Source organism: Lethenteron reissneri, chromosome 55, assembly GCF_015708825.2.
Source record: "Lethenteron reissneri isolate LAM-NWPU_2019-01 chromosome 55, ASM1570882v1, whole genome shotgun sequence".
NCBI lineage: Eukaryota > Metazoa > Chordata > Hyperoartia > Petromyzontiformes > Petromyzontidae > Lethenteron > Lethenteron reissneri.
In genome coordinates, this window is record NC_083833.1 from 1,031,982 (window position 1) to 1,055,922 (window position 23,941).

Genomic DNA, 23,941 nt, shown 5'->3' on the forward strand with positions numbered 1-23,941 from the left:
TTGGGCAAACGATGTTCAATCTCATTAGCAGCGACGCCAACATCATCAATTGAATGCGTGCATTCATCGTGCGCGGTGGGGGGGGGGGGGGTTAAACAGGAAAACGATATTTTAGCAACACGCTCACATCGGCAGGCAGACAATCAATGCCAAGGCACTGTGCCCTGCGGAATGATGAGCAGACGCGAGGCAGTGCCAGCATGCATCCTAGCTTTGCCCCTTTCCAGCGAGAGATTGTCAAAAATAATGAAGCATCTGATTTTTTTCGCTTGTCCTCTTAGCCCATCTTCTCTGAACAGACGACGAAACGATGAAGAACTGCACCAAACAGTTCAGACAGGTGACATCGTCGCGTGTGTACAACAGGAGACAATGTTGCCACGCCTATACAAATGATGTTATCGTCCTTTTGTTATTATGGCTCAGCAGTACAGCGAGCCAACTCGCAATCCGGTGCCGTGGTGGTGAGATGTTAACTCTATCGCTTGGTATACAGGTCATGTTCTCTGTCCTCGTAGTCGCGTGGATTTTCCCCTCCAAATTTAGAATCAACATCACACGTTTAGAGGATTTGGCTGCTAGAATTTTCCACGTGATAAGACACTTCATTGAGCTATAATTTGTGGCCAGGTTGCTTCTGAAAAAGATCTATATAGCTCAGTGGGCCTTATCTGGTAAAATAAAAAATACTTTCGTTTTTAATCCGTACGTTGCATGTTCATATCCTGGTTGGGGGTTGAAATAAGTATCACATGGTGGGGCATTCAACAGTGGTTGTTCTAGAGATAGGCTCATCCCGTTGCCAAGGAAAAGTGGAATTTCCACCCCTCAACGCCCATTTGAGCGGGAAATCCCATCGACTTTCACTTTGCTTGCTGGAAATTGGCACCTGGTACGAGACGCGCCTCTGGTCGGCCACCCGTGTATCTGCTACTCACGCTACCCACACCCCCTGTGTGGCTTTCCTGCGAAAATGATGATAGTGCGATCGTTATTTTGCGACGGGGATGTATTTTGCCGATTTTCTTGCCTCATTCAATCGCTGGACATGGCGAAGGAGAGAGGATCAGGTTATTAAGTTAGCTTAACAATTAGGCTTTCACAACCAATATTTATTGAAAATAAAAGTTGCGTCGGGTGGTGGCGACGCATTTATACTGACGCAATCTAATCCAAAAACTATGAATTATGAAGCTAGGCCTAAAAAATATATATTCTACATTTTAATCCCGACCCGAAAGACAAGAGCAATGTAAGAATGCCCGTGAACTCTGCTGAGCAGGGTCATGTCAGCTTGCTGAAAGGTGACATGGTGCTGATGTCGTTGCTGCAGGGACTGTACAGGTCACCGAGCTGTAAATAGCACTCTCATACACTTTGCCCGCCTAAACGGTGTTCACGACATGGCGTTATATCACACGATGACAAATAAACATCCCTGATGTTGGGTTTTAAATATTCATATTTGTTTTAGCTGCACACAGGTATCTTCCACAGCAAAACATAACAAGAATCCAAGCATGCCTTTCGTGTTAAACCGTGTACGTAATATTATTTGCAAGCATCGTATAAATTGCGTATAAATCATAATTTGTTTACAGCATCCACCCATGTTTTTCCCCCAGGTGCTTAATTGCCTCTTCCAAGGTAGAGAAAAGTGATTGTATTTTTCTTTCATCATGCAAATGGGTCATGGCTGCAGAACATTCCGCACCAAATCCGAACCTCTGGAGCAGTCGGGCCCCACGGTGCAGCATCGAAGCGAGGCGCCAGCCCGAGGACTGATTGGCTGAGGGGAGACGGCGTTCGTGGCGCAAGTTGATTAACAAATAGAAATGGGTCCACCGCAGTTGGTCGACAGGATTCGGACTTTCAGACTTTCAAATTCTCCTAAAGTGTGGGGGGGGGGGGGGGGGGTAACTCCAACTTTTTCCAAGACGTCTGGCCAGCGTAGAAGAGTAGGGCCAGAAATACAAACGAATGGGAGTATTCTTAGAGCTCCCTCCAGTGGAGTCCCTTCTGCCGGCAGTGGCTCGAGCAAGAAATGGCAGGGCTGACTGACGGCTTTACATTTTATTACCTCGCGCCTCAGCGATGTGACACCCATTTCGTCGTCGCTTGCTCCCGATGGTTTTGCTCGAAAGCAGCCTAATGCGGAGCAGGGCCCAAACTGGGGCGGACTTTACAATCGGCCCCCGTGGTTGATGGGGTTTTTGCCTTGGCTGGACAGGATGTCAGCTTGAATCACGCAGTGGACAAACACTGAATGGATGCCGTAAATTTCCAGGGCTGGAGATATCTGAAAAAATATCCCAGAATTGCATAGTTTGAAAGAATGTTGCAGAACAACACAAAAGTGCTATAAGACCACAGGCTTAACATCCACTCGCCGGAGAGCTCGTGTATTGATTCTGCTCTGCAAACACATTCATCAGTTGAGTGAATAATGGGAGTTTTAAAAAAAGAACCTGCAAGCTTCATCTCCTGGGGCACTCTCACAAGCTCGCCTTCACAGAAAAGTGCTGAAGCTATCCATAACTATTTCACATTCGGGCTCGGCGTGATATACAGTTTGACGTCAAAAGGAAACCAGGATCGTTTGAACGTTCGTGTTAAGTCAATTCTATCACAGTGGATTTTGTTTTATTTATTTATATATACAGCCGTGATCATGCAACAACAAAAAAAGATGTCAATGCAACACCAGCAAGAAAATAAAGAATGTTCGCTCCACTAGCGTAAATTATTCAAATCGACAACATTTTTTGGGGTTAATTGTGAGTTCAAGAGTCAAAGGAATCTCCAAAATATGTTGAAAATATTTCATGTAATTTCACAGCAGCCATGTATAAAACTTCACTATCGTTAGGCAAAACTAATTAAACTTAGTGGGTGTACGGCATATCAGGGCTGCACGTCTTTCAATGAATCCTCAAAATTAAATTACTTTTTGCCTTCTTCGACAAGTTTCATTAATTTTTTTACGTTTTACCTTGCGATTGTGTGTGACTGGTGTCGCGTTAGAAAAAAATTGCATTCGGAACTCTTCACGGTGAGCGAGCGATGCATCATCACTGTGTGGCAAAAGAATGGCCCTGGCGTTATGGCCCTGGCGTTATGGCCCTGGCGTTATGGCCCTGGCGTTATGGCCCTGGCGTTATAGCCCTGGCGTTATGGCCCTGGCGTTATGGCCCTGGCGTTATGGCCCTGGCGTTATGGCCCTAGCGTTATGGCCCTGGCGTTATGGCCCTGGCGTTATGGCCCTGGCGTTATGGAGGGTGTCTGTCTCTGATCATGATTGCAGATCCGCAATTGGCCTACTGAAGATAACTTTTTGAAATTAAATTTTGCCGTTTCACAAACCACCATCCCCTATTCTTGGTTAATTAAAATGTGAAAAATGTTTTGGTTAATTAAAATTTAAAAAATATTGTATTGTATATCTACGTGACTTTGCCGAAAGAACCAAGAATATGAATTACTGCAGTCACGAAATGTTTAAGTCAAAATTCCATCACCCCCTGCCTGGTGCCCAATTGTTGTTGAGTCGCCCCACTTCTCCAGAGGACAGAACACAACGCAGAGTCTCTACTCATCATCTCCGAACTTTCTTATTTTTATTGTTGTTGTCCATTTAGCCGACCTGTCCCCCCCCCCCCCCACTTCGAAAGGATTAATGAGGAGAGAGGGACAGGGGAGACCGACTACACAGGTACAGGTCTACGTTTGTGGTCGCTTCGTAATAATGATCGCGATTTGTGTTGGATATGGCATCCGATACACCAGGGTCGTCTCAAAATTCTTTACATCGCAGCCATCTCATCACCTCAACACATTTGAAGGGGGCAGCCCCCCTCCCACACCCCCCTCCCCCCCAGTGGCAGCTGTCCCTGTGTGGCACAAGGTGACTCAGCACCTGGACCTGCAAACGGGCATCGGTCTGCTGCCAGGAAGGGGTGGACGTGGTTGGGGGCGGGGGCGACGATTGCTGCTGTGTGTGCTTCCAATCGAGACATTTGAGGGTAATTTAATACTTTGAAAATGTTACGCAACCTCTTCTCCAGACTAGTTCATGCATTTTAAATGCCCTGCAAAGTGTGTTTGCTACAGATCAACCAAATTAAGTGCAGACAAATATAATTAAATTCAGTGTGTGTGGGTTTCTTTAGCGTGTGTGTGTGTAGTGGCAGCTGAATGAGGCTGAGAAGATCAAATCGCTACATTTCATGGGCGACTTCCCAGATTGCATCGCAAGAACGCCTCATTTGCTCACAAACTCTGAGCTCTCGTGAGCCACCTGGCCAGCGCCAATGAAGTGACAACTTGGACCACTCCATTAGGCCGATTTTGACCGGTTTGTCACGTGCTAAGTCCGTTTAACGCCTCCTTAAGTCACCACGCTTATCATTAAAAAGTGCAAATACGTTGAAATATATATACTGAATGAAAATGTGTTGTGCTTTCCATAGACCTTGTGGGGTTTTTTTTCCATGAGAAAAATTTAATTTGTGTTTCCTGTAACTTTCCATCCTTTGTGTGCTCGTTCATTTAAATTTTTAATTAACTTTACGTCATGAGCAGGCAGTATGCACTGATGGCCTTAAGTCTCCAACAATTAAGTTTTGTATTATTTCCAAGTGCTACATTTGAGCGGCCCCAGTGCTTGAGTGCTCAAAGACGAGCCAACACTGAAAGATCAGCAGCCAGAGGTATTGTTTTGGAGAATCTGACAAAAAATTATGTTTGGCCAATTCAGTATAGGAAAGTTTTGCAAGTGAGAGGAAATTGGAGAAATGCATACAGGGTGATACTACTCAATGTGGGCTCATGAATCCACTTGCTGTACTGCTATCTCCTGGCCACCTCCAAAACCCAGTAAAGGTTTGAGAGCTTTACAATAAACATGATCGACAAACCCATGTTTCCAAGGGCGCTGGATTACAGGCATATGCCACCACACTTTAAGTAGTAAAACGCAAAACTGCTTTAGCAACGTATTCTTATATTCCACGGTCAGTTGCCAACACAGTTGAAAATTCGTACAATTCTGGAGGCCTTTGTAAAATTTCTAATAAAACTGAACATCATATAATCACGTGGTAACAAGTACACATCTTCTTGGTTCTTTCGGTAAAGTCACGTAAACGTTACGTGACTTTACCGAAAGAACCAAGAAGATGAATCCCTACAGTCACGAAAGCTTTAAATCGAAATTTAACAAGTGCACACGTAGCCTATGTAGTGACAGAGCATTTATTTCAGCAGTTAATTAAATTCCAAGAATTACTAGTCTTGCACCACGCTTGTTCCCTCTGATTACACATTGTGCCTTTAAATACTTAATGCATTTTGGGCCAGATTTAGATCTTCAACGCAAACGACTGAATACAATGGTCGAAGCAATCTTTTTCTGCAATGGAGCCAGTCGGCACACTTTGTCCAAACAAAACCAAAACGTGACAGATCGGCACGTTTATAAGGCACCTGCGCAGGCCCCATGACTGCTATCTCGTTCCACTGTTCGCGGAAGAGCAACCGTTCGAGAGTGTGGCTTTGAGACATGCCCATTTAGAGAGTATTTTGTACCAACTCTTTCAACGCTGGCCGTGAATCTTGGAAGAGGTAGGGGGCACCCACACATCACCTCACCACGTGACCTGCCAATCAAACTGAACAATCAGCTACTATATAGCTCTTTTTCAGAAGCTCAGTGGGCCCTACCTGGTAAAAGAAAGTTTTAATTAGCATGTTTTGTTCACGTGACAAACCTTACTAATTGGCTTTGTCGGTTGGTGGCGGGTTAAACAACACATTTATATTTATGATATCTAACCCCAAAAAACTCTATTATAGATAATATTGGTCGCGAAAGCCTATGTGTTCAATTGGGCCAATGTTGGGATTTTGGTTACAACACTTGACCCAACATTCCATGGTTACTGGGATCCCAATAAAACAGTTTTCAGCAGTAATAAGAGACGGCCACTGGTAACGAATCATGAATGAATTACCCTTTGAAGGGTCTAAAAGGGCAAAAGGGTGGCTTATTATCGGTCCCTTTCAATGCGCACAGCGTCCTGCTGTTGTAAATGTGTTTAACCCACTATAGCAGTGCAAGTGGATACAAATCGTTATTCGGAGCTGTACCTGGCGTTGGTGGTGATCGCCGCTGCTGCTTTGGAAGCCACCATCCTGGGACCTATCCATCTTCTTGGCATCTCCGTGCCTTGCATAGCACACTGCAAAATTGCAGACAAAACATCTTTAAAGAAAGACAGATGCGGTGGGTAAGCAAGAATGTCTGTTTACATGACCTACGTAACAGGAAAATAAATCAAAACCATTGCAAACACATACACAGCCCTCCTGGTGAATGTAACAGTAGGGTTGCCGCAAAATATACTTTACAATGATGTGATGATTACCGCCTGATTGTGCATGTGACATGGCAGCACTGCACCTCGTGTGGTAGAATGCACACAGCCCTTTTTATTTCTGACCACCTACTCAAAAGAGTAAAAATTTTACACAGCATCAGGAACAACGAGGCAACTATTTGCCATTCTAATCCTTGTCAGGAGCCATGGGTAGAGTCTGACCACACACAGTGCCTCAGGTAGGCACTGTGGGTGTTGACTTCTTGTTAAAAAATATTCACCATTCTATTGCAGCAATCAGTGCCATTGTGTGCATGCAAGGTTTCTTTATGTCTTGGTTGTAATTTGTTATTTGTGTTCAGATTGTGATGAGCGGCAGCGTAGTGGTCTAGCCACGCTGCGCTACGAAACTGGCAGAGAGACCCGAGTTCGATTCCCGCTCATGGCCAACACCAGTGATGATTATCTGAACCGGTCATGGGCCTCCCCTAGGTCGACTCAACCTCCAATGAGTACCTGGTATGGTGTGTAGTAAACATTACCACTGGGAAGACAAAGGCGGCCGGGCGTGGTGTTGGCCACCCACCCTCTCGTGTGCCGGATTAAGATTCATTTAGTGCTGTTATGTTGCTATTTATGATCATCTGCCATTCTGCGCTAACTTCTGGATGGAGACCTCAATAATAACAACACTACCACAGCTGGGCCTGTGTAGATGACATATTACTTACTCCAATAGGCAGCCTGTAATCATTATTGTTACCTCCCCTTTGTTCAAACATTCATGCGAATATCTCTTTGGGCTGGAATTCCATCAGAGCTGCACCGAAGTGATGTGTTCCTGGTGATGTATCTCACTCAAGTCGGCTCATTTCTGTTAACTGTCTCCGGCTGTAAGTTATTCAGCGGTCTCCTGTTATCATCTAAAATATTCCAAATGTACCCGCCCTGCGTGTTCTAATATAACAGCAAGGAAATAAAAAAAATATATACCAATGCTTATCGTTGAACACAACAGTTTCAATTACAGACCAGCTTTGGACATAGACCAATTAAAAGATACGAGCAGCCCTTTTATTTTATAATCTACCATGCGCTCGCCTAAAAACGTTAATTCCCTAGTGAATAGGAGCAAGACGTGAGTAGGGGGGGGGGGGGGGAGACCGCCCGGGTGTATACCGTCGTTCTCTGCGAGCACGTGGTTCAGGTTGTCCACCATGCGCGTGAAGCCGCAGTCCAGGCTGCGGCGGTGCAGGTCCTTGGCGTGCCGGTCGGCCTCGGGCAGGGAGTGGCACGAGCCGAACTGCTCCCTGGAGTCGGCGGAGATGGGCGGGAGGGGCCCCGCGGCCGCGCGGGCCATGCCCATGGGCTGCACCACGGGGCTCAGAGGGCTCTCGTCCTCGTCGGAGTTCTGCTCGGTCAGCGACAGCCGCCGGGCGCTCTGCGAGATGGGCAAGCTGGACGGCTTCGACCTCATCTTGACGCCCGCGTTGAAGGGACCGCACAGGTCGTCCGCCGGCTGTCCCCCACCTCCCTGGCAATTCTGCTTCGAGGCCGAGAAGTCCAAGTCGTACACGGTCGACGGCCTGGACCTCCGGACGTCCAAGCCGGAGAACGAAGAGGAGCGCGTTCGGCTCATCACGGACCTGTAGGCCGAGAAGGAGCACGAGCGGCTGCTCGTTATGCCGCAATCTGGCGGCGGCCTCGCTTTGGGTTCTTCAGCGCCGTACACGGAGGAGGGCCGCAACCTGCCGCTCTCGGGTGTAGGCATGAGAGGTGGTTGCGCCCTGCCGTTGGACGGTCCTGTTATCGAGAAGGACCTGCTCCTGTTGAAGTCGGTGGCAGAGGATGGCCTCGCCCGGGCCTCGTCAACTCCGTACACCGAGGTCGGTCGGGACCGGTTCGCGCTGTACGGGGTGGGCGAAACTGACCTGTTCATCTCCATGTTGTACACGGAGCACGGTCGCGATCGCTTGTACTCAAGGTCGTACAGACCTGACATCCTGGAGGTAATGCCGTCCAGTCCAGACACAGAAGACGATCTTGGCCTGGAGCCAATACCTCTGGGAATGCAAATGTCACTTGTTTTCAAGTGTGGCAACCCGTGAAAGCTCTGCTGAGACTTAATACTTTGCCTAAAATTTGCAGATGTATCCCCACCCTGCAGTCGTTTTTCCCTCAACACAACAGATCTTTCCATTTTGGGGGAAGAATTCTTATAAGCCAAAAAATCCTTCTCAACATCCTCACTTTTGTCCAGTGATGGGAACTTAAAAATCCTACCGTCTAAATCGGGTTTTCTGCTTTTGCTTTGGCTTGATATAAACGGTGGTGTTAGCTGCTTCGCTGCCTCTTTCTCCAAAGTTATTCGACTCATACTGTATTTGTCAGATCTTGATGCATTCCTGTACTTATTATCATTAAGGTCAAACATCAAAGGACTCACCACGTGATCTAACGACTCAGACCCCCTACGAAAACCTTGCTGTATTTGCCTTTTCATTTGTTTTTCAAGCGGATCTACGGACGCCTCATCGGACAAACTCCGGAACGGGTGGGCTCTAGTTGCCACGGGGATTGCGATAAAGTCGTTGGCCTTGTCGGGCTTTTGGTTGTACCGGGAATGAGCTCTTCCTTGGCTTGAGGATCCCACAAAATCATTTAATTCGGTGGCGCTGGGTAGACTCCTGCTGTAAGCGCCGTCCGAATTCTGAGCGTCCATTCCATCCACGAGAAAGCCTCCTCCAGTCAACTCACTGATGTCATCTATGAGGACATAATTGCGTGGCACCTGCTGATCCAGGTCCGTGTAAAACGACTCTGCTGAAATGCTCGACAAAGGACTGCCCACGATGCTGCCTCGGTCGTCGAGAGGCAGCCTCATGTCGACGCTGTCGCCCAGGCTATCTGTCGATGTCGGCGACATCATGAGGGGATCGTGGCTTTCAATGACCTCGTAATTTGTCAATAGTTTGGGCTCCATGCTGGATATTTGCCCATTGATAGGTTTTTGAGAATGGAACTGCAGTTGTTTATGACTGTACTGTTGATATGATGAGATTTGGGTGGACTGACATCCCGGTGAGACAGAAAATCTGTCACTAAGTTCTTGACTTTCAGACCTGGACGCACCAATATTGTTAGGGACTAATGCGTGGTCCGATGCAGACAAGTAGCTGTGCTTGTGGTAGTCTGATGGAGAACTGGTCATGGGAATGAACATTGCAGGTGTTTTATTTGCAGATCCATCATCTTTGTTTAACAGACTAGATGATTGAGAATCAACACTGCCCTGGCTGTCTGTCATGTACCCGTCATGCTTGCTGTCCCTTGTCGGGAATTCCACTGGGCTGAACATGTGCTGAAAATGTGTGCCACCACGGTGGCTGCTCTCCGAATATTCACCGTACGGTTTGCTACACTGCGTGGGCTCGGCCACGTAGCAAGAAGATTGTGCTTTGTAATGTGCATCCGCGACACAAGAGTCCTGCTGCTGCTGCTGCTGCAGCTGCTGCTGCTGCTGCTGCTGCTGCAGCAGGAGCAGCCGATCGTCCGTCTTGCTGCCTCGAGCGGCCCCGTCGTGCCCGCCGAGGGAAACCTCTTCCGGCGCCGTCCTCGGTCTCTCCGAGTGCTGCCCGCTTCCCGCGGACTTTGCCTGACCAACGCGTGCCTCGCCGTCCGATAGGCAGTCGCGGCTCTGGCCACCGGCCTCCCGCAGGAAGTCCATCTTCCTCTTCTCCCTGTCCCTGACGAGCGCCTCTTTGCGTCTCAGCATGCCCATCTCAAGGTGGCGCAGTTTGGCGTCGATCTCGCGCTCCTCCTCGTCGAGGCGCGCCTGCTGCTCACGCAGCTTGGCCGACTCGTGCTCCACTAGCTCCAGCTCCCGCTCGATGTCCTGACTCAGCTGTCCGCGTGCGGTGCCCTGCCGGACCGCCGCGTCCTTTGGCCTCGGCTGGAACACCATGCCACTGCCGCCGCCGCCACCCCCGCCGCCGCAGTTGCTGCCACCGCTCGGAGCACGCGAGATCCTCGTGCCCTCGTGCGCTCTGCGCAAGTCCCGCGCGGCTCCCGCCATTGGCACCGCCGCCTTGCCACTGAGTTTGAGCGGTGCGGGGCCACGGGCAGACGACGAGGCTGTGCAGGGGGCATGTGCGGGAGGCGTGGGCAGTGTCCGCTTCATCGATCTGCCGTCGGCTACATCATCTCGAAGTTGGATCTGAAACAGCAAAACGGAGAGACTCAGATTTAGCAACCTTCCCCCCCCCCCTAGTTTGGTGTGTACTACGGAAGGCGTCGTTAGTGATCGGGCCGGGCTACAAGAAAAGATGAGAATGCCACATTTCTAAATTGGGGCAACGGTGTTTTTTTCCTCCAATGAAAGAGGAAGAGTAACCACGGAGGAGTGGCATTGTCAGATTGTCATTCTCTCCGGGTGTCACACGGAAAAAAGGTTCGGGTTAAAGATTTCATCAAGCACCTGAGACACTAACAAGTTAAAGATTATGCCCAGTATACACTCCCAACGACAAGCCACGGCGAGTAGATCAAATCAGCGAGGAAATTACCTCGTGCCTAAAGTGGGAGTGAAGCGCATTATTATCATTACAGTCGATCATTGATACTAATTATGCGGCACCGCGCGATTATCCAACATTATCTGGCAATCCCGGGCCAATCCGGAAAAATCGGCAAAACCACTCCAAAGGCTATTATAACCAGTCCGGCTATCGGCAAGCACCATGTGCGTGACAGAAAAGCTAGCCACACTTGATTTCAGTGTTTAATATTATATACAATACATGATATGCTACATACAACTTAATGAAAATACCGCACGTTTGTACATCATCGCGTGCAGAGTCTTCGAGTTTGGAGTGGTAAGTACGGTACAGTAAATAGAGTAACTTTTTTAAAGTAGGATATTTATGTGTGTCTATTTGTATGTTTATTTATGCCAATTTCGTATAGTAAAATTTTAAACACTAAAAAAACATATAACAACACCTACAAACATAAGTCATACAGTAGTGCAAAAAGAAGCCATTTTAAATAATGATGTGATCATCCGGCGTTTTTGAAAATCCAGCGCCACCCGAAGCTGCCGGATAATCGATTAATTACTTTATTATTATTGCATGCACGGCTCTTATCTAACGTCTCCTTTCAAACAGAGAAGCACGGTCTCAATGGGCCTCTTAATAATATAGCGCCACTGATCGATCCACTGCTGAATAAGGTCTACCCCTCACCGCTGGCGGTCATGGGGGGGGGGCTGTTTTGGCTACACGTCAACGAGCCGTGCCAGCTTGGTTTTTCCACCGGCTATTTACGGGGCCGAGCCAGAGCCAACCCCTAAAGCTCTGACCTCACGAGACATCTGGTTTGTGGGGGGGGAGGGGCAAGCAGGGCCAAGGGAGAAGTCAGCGGTGTTCATTACACAACGAATCTCGACTTGGTAATTGCGTGTGCCCGTCGGCAGCGCAGCTCGGTCACTGCGGTGGGAACAAATCACCTCCTGAGCTAGTGCGGGGAAGAAGCACGAGATGGCAACTGCAGCACCACGCCAAAGCGTAATCAAGGATAAACCAAATCTGCAGCGGCTGTTACGATTGCGGCGGGCATGGGGCGGGTTGTAAGGATGCAGCACCTGTCAGGAGCTGCCATGCGAGAAGAAAGTTTTACCCCCTGCAGGCATTGTTCATCATTCGGCAATAACACGGGGCACTGGGGGCAATACGAGGATTGATCGTGACTGTGATGCATTGATTCAGCACGCAACACAGTGAGAACTTTTCCATTAATCAATCGGGTCATGGTGAATTCCTGATTCTTTGTTACCCCAGGCTCGCAATGGACAGGTCCGCCCGCTGTTCAGAAATTACACACACGAGCACAACAGCTTCAGGCTCGTTTTACCGTACAACATTTGAAATGATAAATCTCCACGCATATTCAAATCATGAGCCGGATAAGAGCACACCGAGGCAAAATACAATTTTGGAAGGGAGGTCTGGGATGCAAAGCGTGGAAACAAAATAACAAAACATCTCAATTATGAAAAAATATATTTAAAAAGACGTAAGTCGAACAAAACTACAATAGTCCTCAGTGAAGCAAATATAAACGTTGGTGGAGCTGGGAGGTCCAATGATTTGAGTATAAATTACTCCCAATTATCAGTTGAATGACTCGACTAATCGGATAACACGAAAGAGGTTCCCCGTGTGTGGGAGTTGATGGGTGTTGACGTCATCAGAATCTTCATTATCTGTCAAACTGGGCGTGGCTTGTAGGGGTTTCCCTCCTTTGGGAAGTACAGTAAATATGTGGTGGGCGGTTGCCATTTTCTAAAGGTGCCCAAGTAATCGACCACAAAAAAATATTCGATGTCAACGTTTTGTTGATTAATTCCCTCATCGTGCCGGCTTTACAGAGCAATTCTGACCACCTGGCGCAGACGATTCCTGCTTCCCTGATGTCCCAGTCCAATCCTGAATCACGCCTGGCAGAATTCTAGTTAACAAGTGACTGAATTCATTTTAATAAAAATGTGGGAAAAAATCATGCTGCAATTTTCTTTAAAAAAGTAATTAGCCATCATATGAAAAGGCAGTAAAATAATGACTTCCAGCGCAATATGAATTCCACCCAATACATCTCGAACCAATGCTGTCACGGTATGCCCTCAAAATATTTAGTGTCACACAACTCGTATTAAATTGTAACTGTCTAATCGTTATGCAGCGGTAACGAATGAGCGATTATTACTGTACTATCCCGCCTGGCAGCTGCCTGGATTTAGATGACAACGATCAAGCACATTCAGCTCGAATGAAAAACACTTTGCCATCACATCCCAATTGAAGAATCAAGTGGCGTCTTTCAATTCCAGTGAACCACCAAGACGCACATCTGCACCCTCAAGGACGCGCGAGTGTAAGACGTGAAGCCGGTGCCGAAACGGGCAACACTGACATCAAGAGCGTTCGCGTAACCAAGCAGCGACTACATTATAAACAAGTGGCCTGGCCGAGATGATGCAGTCAGCACACGTCCATGAGAGGAGGGTAGGAGGAGGGCAAGGGGCCATCCATTGAGTACGTTCGCAAAAATCTATCAAAACTTGACCCCTCCCTGTAGGCACACGTACTTTTTACACCCCCCACCCTACCTGAGTACGCACGCTTGGACGCACCCCCCCCCCACCCGAATCCTATAGAACGGCCGATATTTAATCCAGGCAGAAACGATCAAGGATTAATCATATTAACGTGTTTAAGCAAACAGACACTCCACCGCCGGACTATTTAACTCATTTGAAGGCCAATGTAGACAAATTATTATCGAGGCTTCCACCCCCCCTCCCCCTCCATGTGTACGTACTAAATGGATGGCCCTAAGGGGCCGTCCATAAATTACGTCACGCACCTGGGGGGGGGAGGGGGGTTGAGAAATGTGACGTCACATCAATATGCGCAACTTTAAATAAATATAGACAACACGTTCTACTTAATTAAATCGACTTTTTAATAAATGTTTTCTCCTACAACATCAGAGTGCAGCACCATATTAAATACGCACTACAATGACAATAATTTAAAGCGATTTGATACATGTTTTCGTTTGGGGGGGGAGGCAGAGCTTTGTGACGTCATATTTGAAGGGGGGTCTGACTTTTTGTGACGCCGTGTGACGAAGGGGGGGGGGGTCAAAAATCGTTCAAAATCGCGTGACGTCATTTATGGACGGCCCCGAATGATGTACCTAGTTGCCAGAACATTGCTCCCTGCACAGAATCCCCCTTCTTCACTCCGCTGTCCTGATATGGAACTGCCTCCCTGATGAACACATTGCCAAAGACATCACCGACTCTGGTGTTCAGGCCTTCGAATGGCGAGCACTCACGTGGTGCATCTCCTGACTTCACCGGCACGCCTTGCAGGGATTGAGTCTTTGAGCTGCAGTGAATCCAATGATCTTGGCCGATTAGATATAATAATGTCTGATATGGCTATTGTTGACAATTGCACGCAATAAAAAAAAAGATCTATTGAATGGTTAATATCGATTGTTAAGGTTGACCAGGAGAGCTGGACTATCTGATGATATACTGTATTCTCATCGATTACTCTACCAATTGTCGCTTCAATTACACAACTTCTCAATAACGTGAAAATACTTTGAAGGGATAAAAAATAATCTCCCCCTCTGTTCACAGGTTTGTCGCTGGACGGGAGGTGACTGGTCAGGGCTTGGCGCCAATCTTGCGCCATCAGCAGCGTCACGCTGGGCATGGCTAACCCTACCGTCACACCCTTATCAATGCCCTACCTGATTATCGACGAATTCAGGCTTTATTGGTCAGCCCATACCCTTATAAATGTCAACGTTCATCCTACAAAGTCCCATCACAAGGAAGAACTAAAAACAAATATAAATTTAAAAAGTGTGCGCGTATTGAAACGGCTGTTCCCTGTATGGACCTGAAAACTCAATTTTCCTGTACAAGAATCCGGGTAAATCGTATGGGTTGTGACGGGTATGTTAACAGCGGGCAGGATGTTGCGGTGGTCCTTATTTTTTCAAGATGCCTGAGTAATCGACCACAACAAAAACGTAGCCGATTTAATATCACAGACGATCGATCATTCTGCTTAGCAAACCTAAATGACCCAGCCTCCAACTCGTGGTGGATGATGCCGTTGCAATGTTGTAGGAATGGACATTTGCGTGCGCATTATACACGCCAATGATGCAAATGAAACGGCACAGCGCAAATAAGACAGACGAACAGAATGTGAACACACAAACGAGGCGGTAAAAGCATGACAGAAATAAAAAAAATATTCCTGAATCACATCGCCGGGGAATGAAGGCTATTGCCATAACTCTCACCCAAGGCGGTGGGAGAGGAGAGTTTGTTAACTCTAAAGGGAGGAAGTGTATTGATATTGATAATTCCAAGGGAAGATGTTTGCCAGAGGTTTGCTGTAGAGGATAAACAATCAGATAGGCGCGTGCTTGAAGGAAAATCAATGCCGGGTTGGAGCAGGGACGGTTTCTCAAAATCATATTTTATCATTAATAATAATAACAAAAAATACGTTCATCCCTCTGTCATCATCAACTAAGATCAATCCACTGCTGGATGACGAGCTCCCAAGTCGCCACCGTTTATCACCGTTCTGCTGTGTAACAATCCACACGGCACCTGTGCACGAGCTGATTTCATCGCTCCATCTCCTGAGCGGATGTTTTTAGCCTGCGTATCTCCTCCGATCCACGTGCTCTTCTATGTGTCTCTTAGCGTAATTCCAAGTATGCGCGCGCGTGTGTGCGTGTATATGCACACACACGCGTTTACACGCATACACATCTCTGTGTAAGCACACACACAGGTGGAGAGCGGTGATGTAGTGGTTAACGCGCTGCGCTACGAGCCCGGCGTGTCCCGAGTTCGATTTCCGCTCACGGCCAACACCAGTGACGATTATCTTAACCGGTCCTGGGCCTCCCCTAGGTCGACTCAGCCTCAAATAAGTACCTGGTACGATGTGTAAACATCGCCACTAGGGAGACAAAGGCGGCCGGGCGTGGTGTTGGCCACCCACCCCCTCGTGTGCTGTACCGGCCTTCATAGCTGTATTTGTTGAAACGAGCATTCTAAACTAGTTTCGATCTTTTGGCTCTCATCAATACTTTTTATCAGATGAAACAACGTAATTAGTTTTCTTGGAAATGTCTGCCGCGTCAACACGGCGTGATATGTTTTTTTAATCGGCTCTTCTCGTAAACAGTGGTAAAAACAAAATGTCAAAGTTAACTTTTATGGCAAATAACTTGCAATACAATCGATTCGTCGTGTGAGAGTGTTTTTGCTTGTTACTTTTAGCTTTTGCTCCGAATGCTTTACCTCCTTTCGGTAAAGTAAGTGGGCTTGGGGCAGGGCACGTCACGACACACAACGATAGCAGATGGTCAGGAATAATGAAAACAAATCTAAAAGATCAGTGGACTTTACCTGGTAAGATAAACAAATAGGTTCGTTTTACAGTAGTCCCTCGGTTAACAGCGACATGGGTTCACGGTTTTCGGTTAACGTTTCGCCTCCCAGAGTGACCCCCACGGTTTCGCCTCACGTTACGATGCTAACTAACGGTCACGTGCAGTGACTGCGATATCGGGGAGGCGAAACGAAATATTTAGGACCGAATTCGCGAGCACAAATCAGATTTGGAACACGGCAGAACGAATTCTTCGGCCGTTGTTGATCATTGTTACAACGCTGTGGGTGATCATGATATTATTTTTTCCGATACCAAGGTACTCTGCAAGCCGTCTGGGTTCCACCAAAGATTTGTCCATGAGGCCATACAGATATACAAAAAGACATAACTTCAACCGAGAAGATGAATTAAAATTGAGCAATCATTGCAAAGATGTGATTAACAATGTTAATGACATGTTAATGACATGCTAAACCTCAACCGCTACTCTCCCCCGCTCTGGTCCCCCCTCCCCCATCCGTGGCTCCGTCGTGTAGTACCTCCTTCACCTTCCTGGCTCCCCCCCCATCCTGCGCCTGTCCCTCCTTGGCTCCTCCCCCTCCTCTTACCCTATGTAACAATGTCTCATCACAAATAACTCTCGCTACAGTTATTTTGCTGTGCCCTTTTTTACACCTGAGGAAGGAAGCTTGTGTTGCCTCCGAAACGTCGTGAATTAATTTAATTGTTTTCATTTATTTTATTTTTATTGATTGTTTTACCTACGTGATTTTACCGAAAAAACCAAAGAGTATAACGGTCACGTGTTTACGTTGTACGCACGCGGTCGCTCCAATTTCGGCCAATCCGAGCGCTCGTAAAGCGGGACTGAGAGCAATGCCGCCTCCCAGCCAATCAGCGACGCACCATTAATGAGCCGTTGAAATCTCGACTTGGCTTCGTTTACATTATAACGTTTTCTGTTTTGGCAGTGGGGAAAACATATCTCTTGAAAATTAACAGTTATTTCGGTTAACAATATTTTCGTGGAACGGATTAAAACGTTAACCGAGGGACTACTCTATTTGTATATATATATTTTTACTGATTTGTTTACCTTTCCTAGACTGTGCGCTCCTGTTGCGTTTTTGTATTGTTGTTGTTGTAACGTTCTGACCCTGCCCCTTACTGGACATCTGTGAAAAAAGAGCTTCGTAGCTCATCGGATTCCTCCAGTAATAAATACAGATTCTGAATCACAGAGTGGCATCCAAGGGATAGAACGCATCTGAGAGAGGACATTCACCGACCAGAAGGAGCGATCATTATCATGACGCTCGTCTGCCCACGAAAAGCCCTCGCAGAGTCTCAATACTCTTTTTCGAAGAAAGGCCCTGCTGAGTTTTTGTTTTGTCATTTAGACTGCAGGAGAAATCGGACGCTGTTTTTTCCACAGATGTCCAGCATGGACCCTTCTATGTGACTTTACCTAAAGAACCAAGAAGATGAATTCCTGCAGTCACGAAAGCTTTCAATCGAAAAATAAAAATTATAGGTTGAGCAAGCAGGGCCTGGTCCGAGGAGCGCAAGGTTTGAATCTACCAGACGTCTGGGGGGCCAGACGGGACCGCAGGTAGTGAAGACCAAAGGCCGTCTTGAGCTTTGTATGAGTGGAAAAGGCGCCAATAGCCGTGGCTTTTAGCGTCACGACGGCGCTACAGAGCTGGAAGACACGGAGGGATGATGTGGACGCGTGGGTTCGGTAATTCAGGCACGAGGTGAAATGTCGAGATTGAGAGAGATCGACTCGGCAAGGAGACGGTTGACGCAAGTGTAACATGAACAAGGCACGACTTTCAAATATTTGACGAAAAATTACATTGTGCTGGGCCAGGGTAGATCAATTCTAAACCATGACAGGGGACGTAAATTTACCGGTCTTCCGCTGCTCAGAAGCGATTGAAGACGCCAGTTTATTGTTTGTGCGAAGCATTTGCCTTGAGGACTTCTACGTGACAGCGAGCACTTGCAAGAGTGACAACAATTATACGTAATTCATTGCTTGTCACATCCCTGACAACAGACAAGTCAGATAACTAAAGCGGTGATCTGAAACCTGGCCTCAAACACACAAATCGTACACAAATCGTACACAGAACGTACATTAAATGTACAAAAATTATACACAAAACGTACACAAAAGGTACACAAAACTTACACATATCGTACACAATTCAGCTTTGCCCCATGATGCACCAGCTGCTGAGAAGCCCGTGGAAATATCATCATCAGCCATGGCCAATCCACTGATGGATGAAGGCCTTCCTCATTCCACCAACATCTTCACCAAATCCCGAGATGTATCAATCCACCCAACACCTGTGCACAAACTGTTTTAATAATTTGGGTGGATAGGGTGGCCCAGTGGAAACACTTGTGCCTCACAGCAAGGAGCCCCTGGGTTCGATTCCTGACTCGGCTGCCCTTGTGTGTGGAGCTTTTATGTTCTCCCCCTGTTCTGCCATTGCTTTCCTCCTGGTCCTGCGATTTCCTCCCATAGCCAATCAAACAGAAACATTAAATGTCAATGGTAGTGGCCAAAACATCCTGATGCTGACTCAGTCAGGGTGCAAGCCTACAAATATGCAAGCATCCACAACACCTCACACGTGTCGGACGCCTCGTGGTTGCATTGGGGCGTTACGAGACCCTGATGGAAAAATATGGCTGGCTGGGCCAAGACCTTCGTCCACCATTGTATACATCCTGGCTGATGATGATAATTAGACTGAAAATATTATCCTGCACAAGAGTAGGCGCCTGATGATGCTAGTTGTAATTACTGGAACAACATCGAACTCAAATTGTAAATGTTGCAGTGGATTTACTCTCCAACACACAACCTGTCACCAGCCGTCACAATCTCGTTCCCGCCAAGATTTCCTCTTCCCGCCCGTTCTCCCCCTTATATCTCCTCGCTTGCCCCTCCCCCTTCTCCTGTCACCGTCCCACTCCCCCTCCTATTGGTGGGAATCCTTCCCCTGACACCCCTACACTAGTAACGAATTGGCATGTTTTGTTTACGTGACAAACCTTACTAATTGGCTGTGTCTTGTGGTGACGGGTTTAAATACATATTTATACTTACAAGATCTAAACCAAAAACCTCTTATGGATTGTGTACCAATCTCACAACCAACATCGTCCATTTACATAACCCACGAATATTTTTGTTAAAGAACAATATTAACCCCGTGTCTCCACATCCATAGCAACCTCGACTTCACTTGCCGGTGATAGTGAATCTCACTGGAATCTCACCTGACTAAATTAATGTACCTTCTAATGTATTGATTCCCTTCTATATTATAAAACTCAAGTACGTGGAAATATTCGCTTTAGAATCTTACATTTATTTACAATGATGTATGAAGTAAATAAATTAGCACATTACCTTCATAAATTGGTGATATATTTTAAGTAGGTTACAGCTTGTGTATAATTGTTACATATATAACAGCTCTGCCACTCTCAACAGCAAAAAATGGAGGATATAACTCATAGAGGTCATTCAATATCCCAGGTGCTTATATTGGATCTCAGTAATGAAAGGCACGTTTCATGCTTTATATTCACAGTTGTATTGTAACTAATCCAACAGGATGAGAGTCCAGGGTATGGAGATTCATGAAATGTAAAGGTGGTCGATGCATTATTTTGTGTCACTCACATTGGTTTTCTAATAATGTTCCGTAAAAATTTTATTTCAATGAGAATTCGACTTGGAAAAAGCCCCATGTGTTTTTTTTACGTGACCTAACGTTACAGGGACGACGTGCACGCCATGGGTACACACAGCTCACTGTCAATCCACTGCTGGTGGGAAAAAAACATACCAATTGATTTTGTTCATCACCAAAAACCAGAGGTATCTGAAAAGCGAGCAACATCTTGACAATAATTTACACGACCAAAATAGAGTTTTTTTTAGTTAGATCGCACAAATATCAATGTGTTGTTAAACAGACCACAACCTGACACAGCTAATTAGTAAGGTTTTGTGACGTGAACAGAACATTCCAATTCGTTACTAGTGTAATGACGACTTGACACACTTATCTTGAGACGTTCACTTGACATCAGGCGGAGTTCCCACTGCAACAGCCACGAGTCTCCCTCGCATATCCCTTACATATCAACCGAGGCCACGCCCCCCTTCTCGATCATTCTCGCTGACTCTGGACGCTGGCTCCACCGGCAGACTCCACCGTCCTCTTCCATCACCTGGCCATGCCCCCCTTCTTGAACATTCCCGTAGCCACCAGTCCCTTCGTACTCACAACTGACTCCCCTGTCATTACCTCCCGTGGCCACTAGTGCATTGGTACTGTAGGCTGACTTCCCTGTCATTACTTCCCGTGGCCACTAGTCCCCTCACACCGCATGCAGGCTCTACTGTCATTACACTAGTACAGCACACCGGTGTGTTTGAGAGCACATTCACAACATTTACAATCTGTATATGACGTTTCGACAGTAATTGGAACTAGCATCATCAGGCGGACAGCCAGATTTGTGGATAAATCCTGTTTTGTTCCTTAAATAGAGGGGTAAATAGTGGGTTTAACGACACATTTATATTTACGCTATCTAACCCCCCAGAAAAGCCTGTTGGTCGTGAAAGCCTACCACGTGTTCAACTATATACAGGACGTTTGACAAGGAGAACCCATCATCGTCAAGCATTTAGCAAAAGAGGCATTTGCCCATGACGTGACAACTCCATTTGATTGGCTCTGTCGGTTGATTGAAGATTATAGTCAAAGATTGACATTACACACTTCACGACGATCTACCCCCCCCCCCCCCGAGATAAACTAATTACGAATCACATTTTACGTAACATCTCGTCGCAGACAAGGAAGACGCGTGTGGGTTTGAACGATGAAACCGTGGGGACTCGATGTGTAATTGTGAATCGCCGATTTATCATTCCTGTGCTGTTCACAAACCTCATCCCCCCCCCATGTCTCCCCACCCCCCCCCCCCATGTCTCCCCACCCCCCCCCATGTCTCCCCACCCCCCCCCCATGTCTCCCCACCCCCACTTCTCCCACCGCGCGTGTGTCTGGGTCACCTTCGTTATCGCGAGTTAATTTCCATCTCGCTGCTGCCGCCGTCACCGCCGCTGCTGCTGCTGCTGTGTTGTCGTTTGCCAGCCGAAGCAGCAGCAGCAGCACACAAAAAATCGCAGCCACGGTGCAGCCTGCCACGAAACCTACTGGACTCCGTGTACGTTGCGAAATTCGTGGGTATTCTTTAAATGGTGAGCAGGTTGTTACAACAGGCAATGATTTTACCTCTCAAATGCAACTGTAATATATGGGCCGATGTATTTATTATATATTGCAAAAAAAAATCGTACACGCGCAACTTTTGCAAAACGGACGTATTTTTTGATGCGAGGTGCCGTTATCATTTCGAGATAACCCATGAAAATAGCACGGGGAAATTATAGGGAAAACGATATTTAAATTGAAAAGCATCTACTGGTCTCCCAGAGCGGTGTATGTGATTTGGAATCGGACCGTGTCCAGAAACCTCGCTTAGCATATACATAATTTCCCTTTAAGGCCACAGTGTATTTCACGAATGTGCTGAGTTTTTGTGTTTGTGTTAATTGTGCTTTTGCAGCACTCACTGCCAACGTAGCAGCGTCACCACCACATAATGTGTTGACATTATGACGTCGTTTCATCTCCCTCGCGACACACTTTGTCCAACACAGAGGGCGCGATCCACCTGGCGGCCTCCAGTCACGCTAAAGCCGGCGTCATTGTGTTCACGCGCGGCGGTCCTTTCGATGTCGCCCATCACAAGAGAAGAGAAACCCAACCCAGCAGGGGCCCACGCTGGGCCCACGCTGGGCCCACGCTGGGCCCACGCAAATCGTTCCGCATAGGGCCCAATCCAGCGACAGGCGTCTTCTGTAGCCGACCGCATACTGCGTGGGACTGGGGCTCATTACAAGTCGGAAGGGTCTCTGGAATGCGAGCACTCTCCCTGATCGCGTGCTGACAGCAGTGGGGCCTGAACAATGTCCAAAACGCGTCTCTGTGTATTACGCTGTGTGCGGAGTGGGGCGGTGGCACGGTGGTTCACGTGGCGATCTGAATTCGATTTCCAGCCACGGGGTGCCGCGGTGGCGAGATGTTATCTCCCTCGACTGGCACGCAGGAGGTCGCGGGTTCAATCCCCGATTCCTGTATATTTTGAGTTTGCGTGTTCTGCTCGGGGTCACGTGAATATTTTTTTCCGGGTCCTCCGGGTTTTCCCTCCGAATTTAGAAACATTCGCTTAGAGTATTTGGCTCCTATGCATTTCCACATAATAATCCACTTCATGGAGCTATAATTTATGCCAAGGTCACTTCTGAACATATCTATGCAGCTCAGTGGCCCTTAGCTGGTAAAATAAAAAAATTGTTCACTTTAGTGGCGAGCTAAATCTGAACGGGTCCTAAACCGCCCCAGGTTCATCAACCAAACCCCCAGTCACCAGCGTGGTGAAGTCAAATAACCGCAGTGACACACACAGCATGGGAAGGCCTTCATCCAGTCGTGGATTGACAAAGGGCTGTAAATAATAATAAGCAAATGATCATTACCCCAAACCTAATGTTTCGGCTTTCGTGACCATTCTCACCCAATATTGGACCGTTACCCAATACCGCAGGCCTCTCGCAGGTTTCTTTACTCACGCTGGCATTTATTCAAAGATTGCACATTTCACTGACATCGTGAAACCCTGTGATGAATATTTCACACACCGATAGTTTCTGTGCATTTCGCTGATAAGACATCACTGTTAGGTGATGGTTACAGCAAATTTCACCCTCAAACGATCAATCAGGAGGATAATTTAAATTCACTGGCATGACCGTTATTTTTTGTCAATTTCACTACACGTAATCTCTACACGGCGATGTTTCCACCTCTGGGTAATTGCGGCTTCCATATTCAGCACAGAGAAACGATGGCAATGACATCATGCAACCAAGAAATTGGTGTTACGTTGGTTCCCCTACGGATTTCTACGGCCCAACACCTCACCCCACCATGAGAGACAGCATAATGTGCTGCATAGCCTTCTGTCCCAAGACTAATCCACAATTAAAGACCAACAAAATATGTTCCTTGTACGTGGAGATAAGGAACAAAAAACGATATGTTTCTTTATTGAGCCATAATTCTCAAAGATTGTTTTTTTTTATAATGACTCTGCCATTAAAAATAAATTAATATTTAATATTTTCTCTATTTATACGGAACAAAAGTGGAAGGAAATGCGCACAGAGAGGTGTGGAGTTGTTGCTCGCTGATGAATTACACCGAGAGACATGGAGATGAACAAATGGATTAAATAGCAGATGCAAGTTTAAGACGTAATTTTAACTTAATATAGGTAAGTGGACTTGGGCACAACACGTCCCTGAAAGAGATGATAGATGGCGGGTGGTGCTGGAGACTAATGAAAGTGTCAGCCAATGAAGATAAGTTTAGCCAGGACAGCATTAAC

At 46.9% G+C, this 23,941-nt stretch overlaps 1 protein-coding gene across 1 annotated transcript in view; it reads right to left on the reverse strand.

The window, feature by feature from the left end:
• LOC133356751 (protein piccolo-like) overlaps positions 1-23,941 on the reverse strand; it is a 99,831-nt gene that overhangs the window by 53,203 nt on the left and 22,687 nt on the right. The window contains exons 2-3 of the mRNA XM_061574408.1: positions 7,557-10,593; positions 6,148-6,239 (exon numbers count right to left, since the gene is read on the reverse strand). Of these exons, the coding sequence (XP_061430392.1) occupies positions 6,148-6,239; positions 7,557-10,557 (3,093 nt within the window). The 5' untranslated portion in view covers positions 10,558-10,593. The remainder of the gene's footprint in view (positions 1-6,147; positions 6,240-7,556; positions 10,594-23,941) is intronic.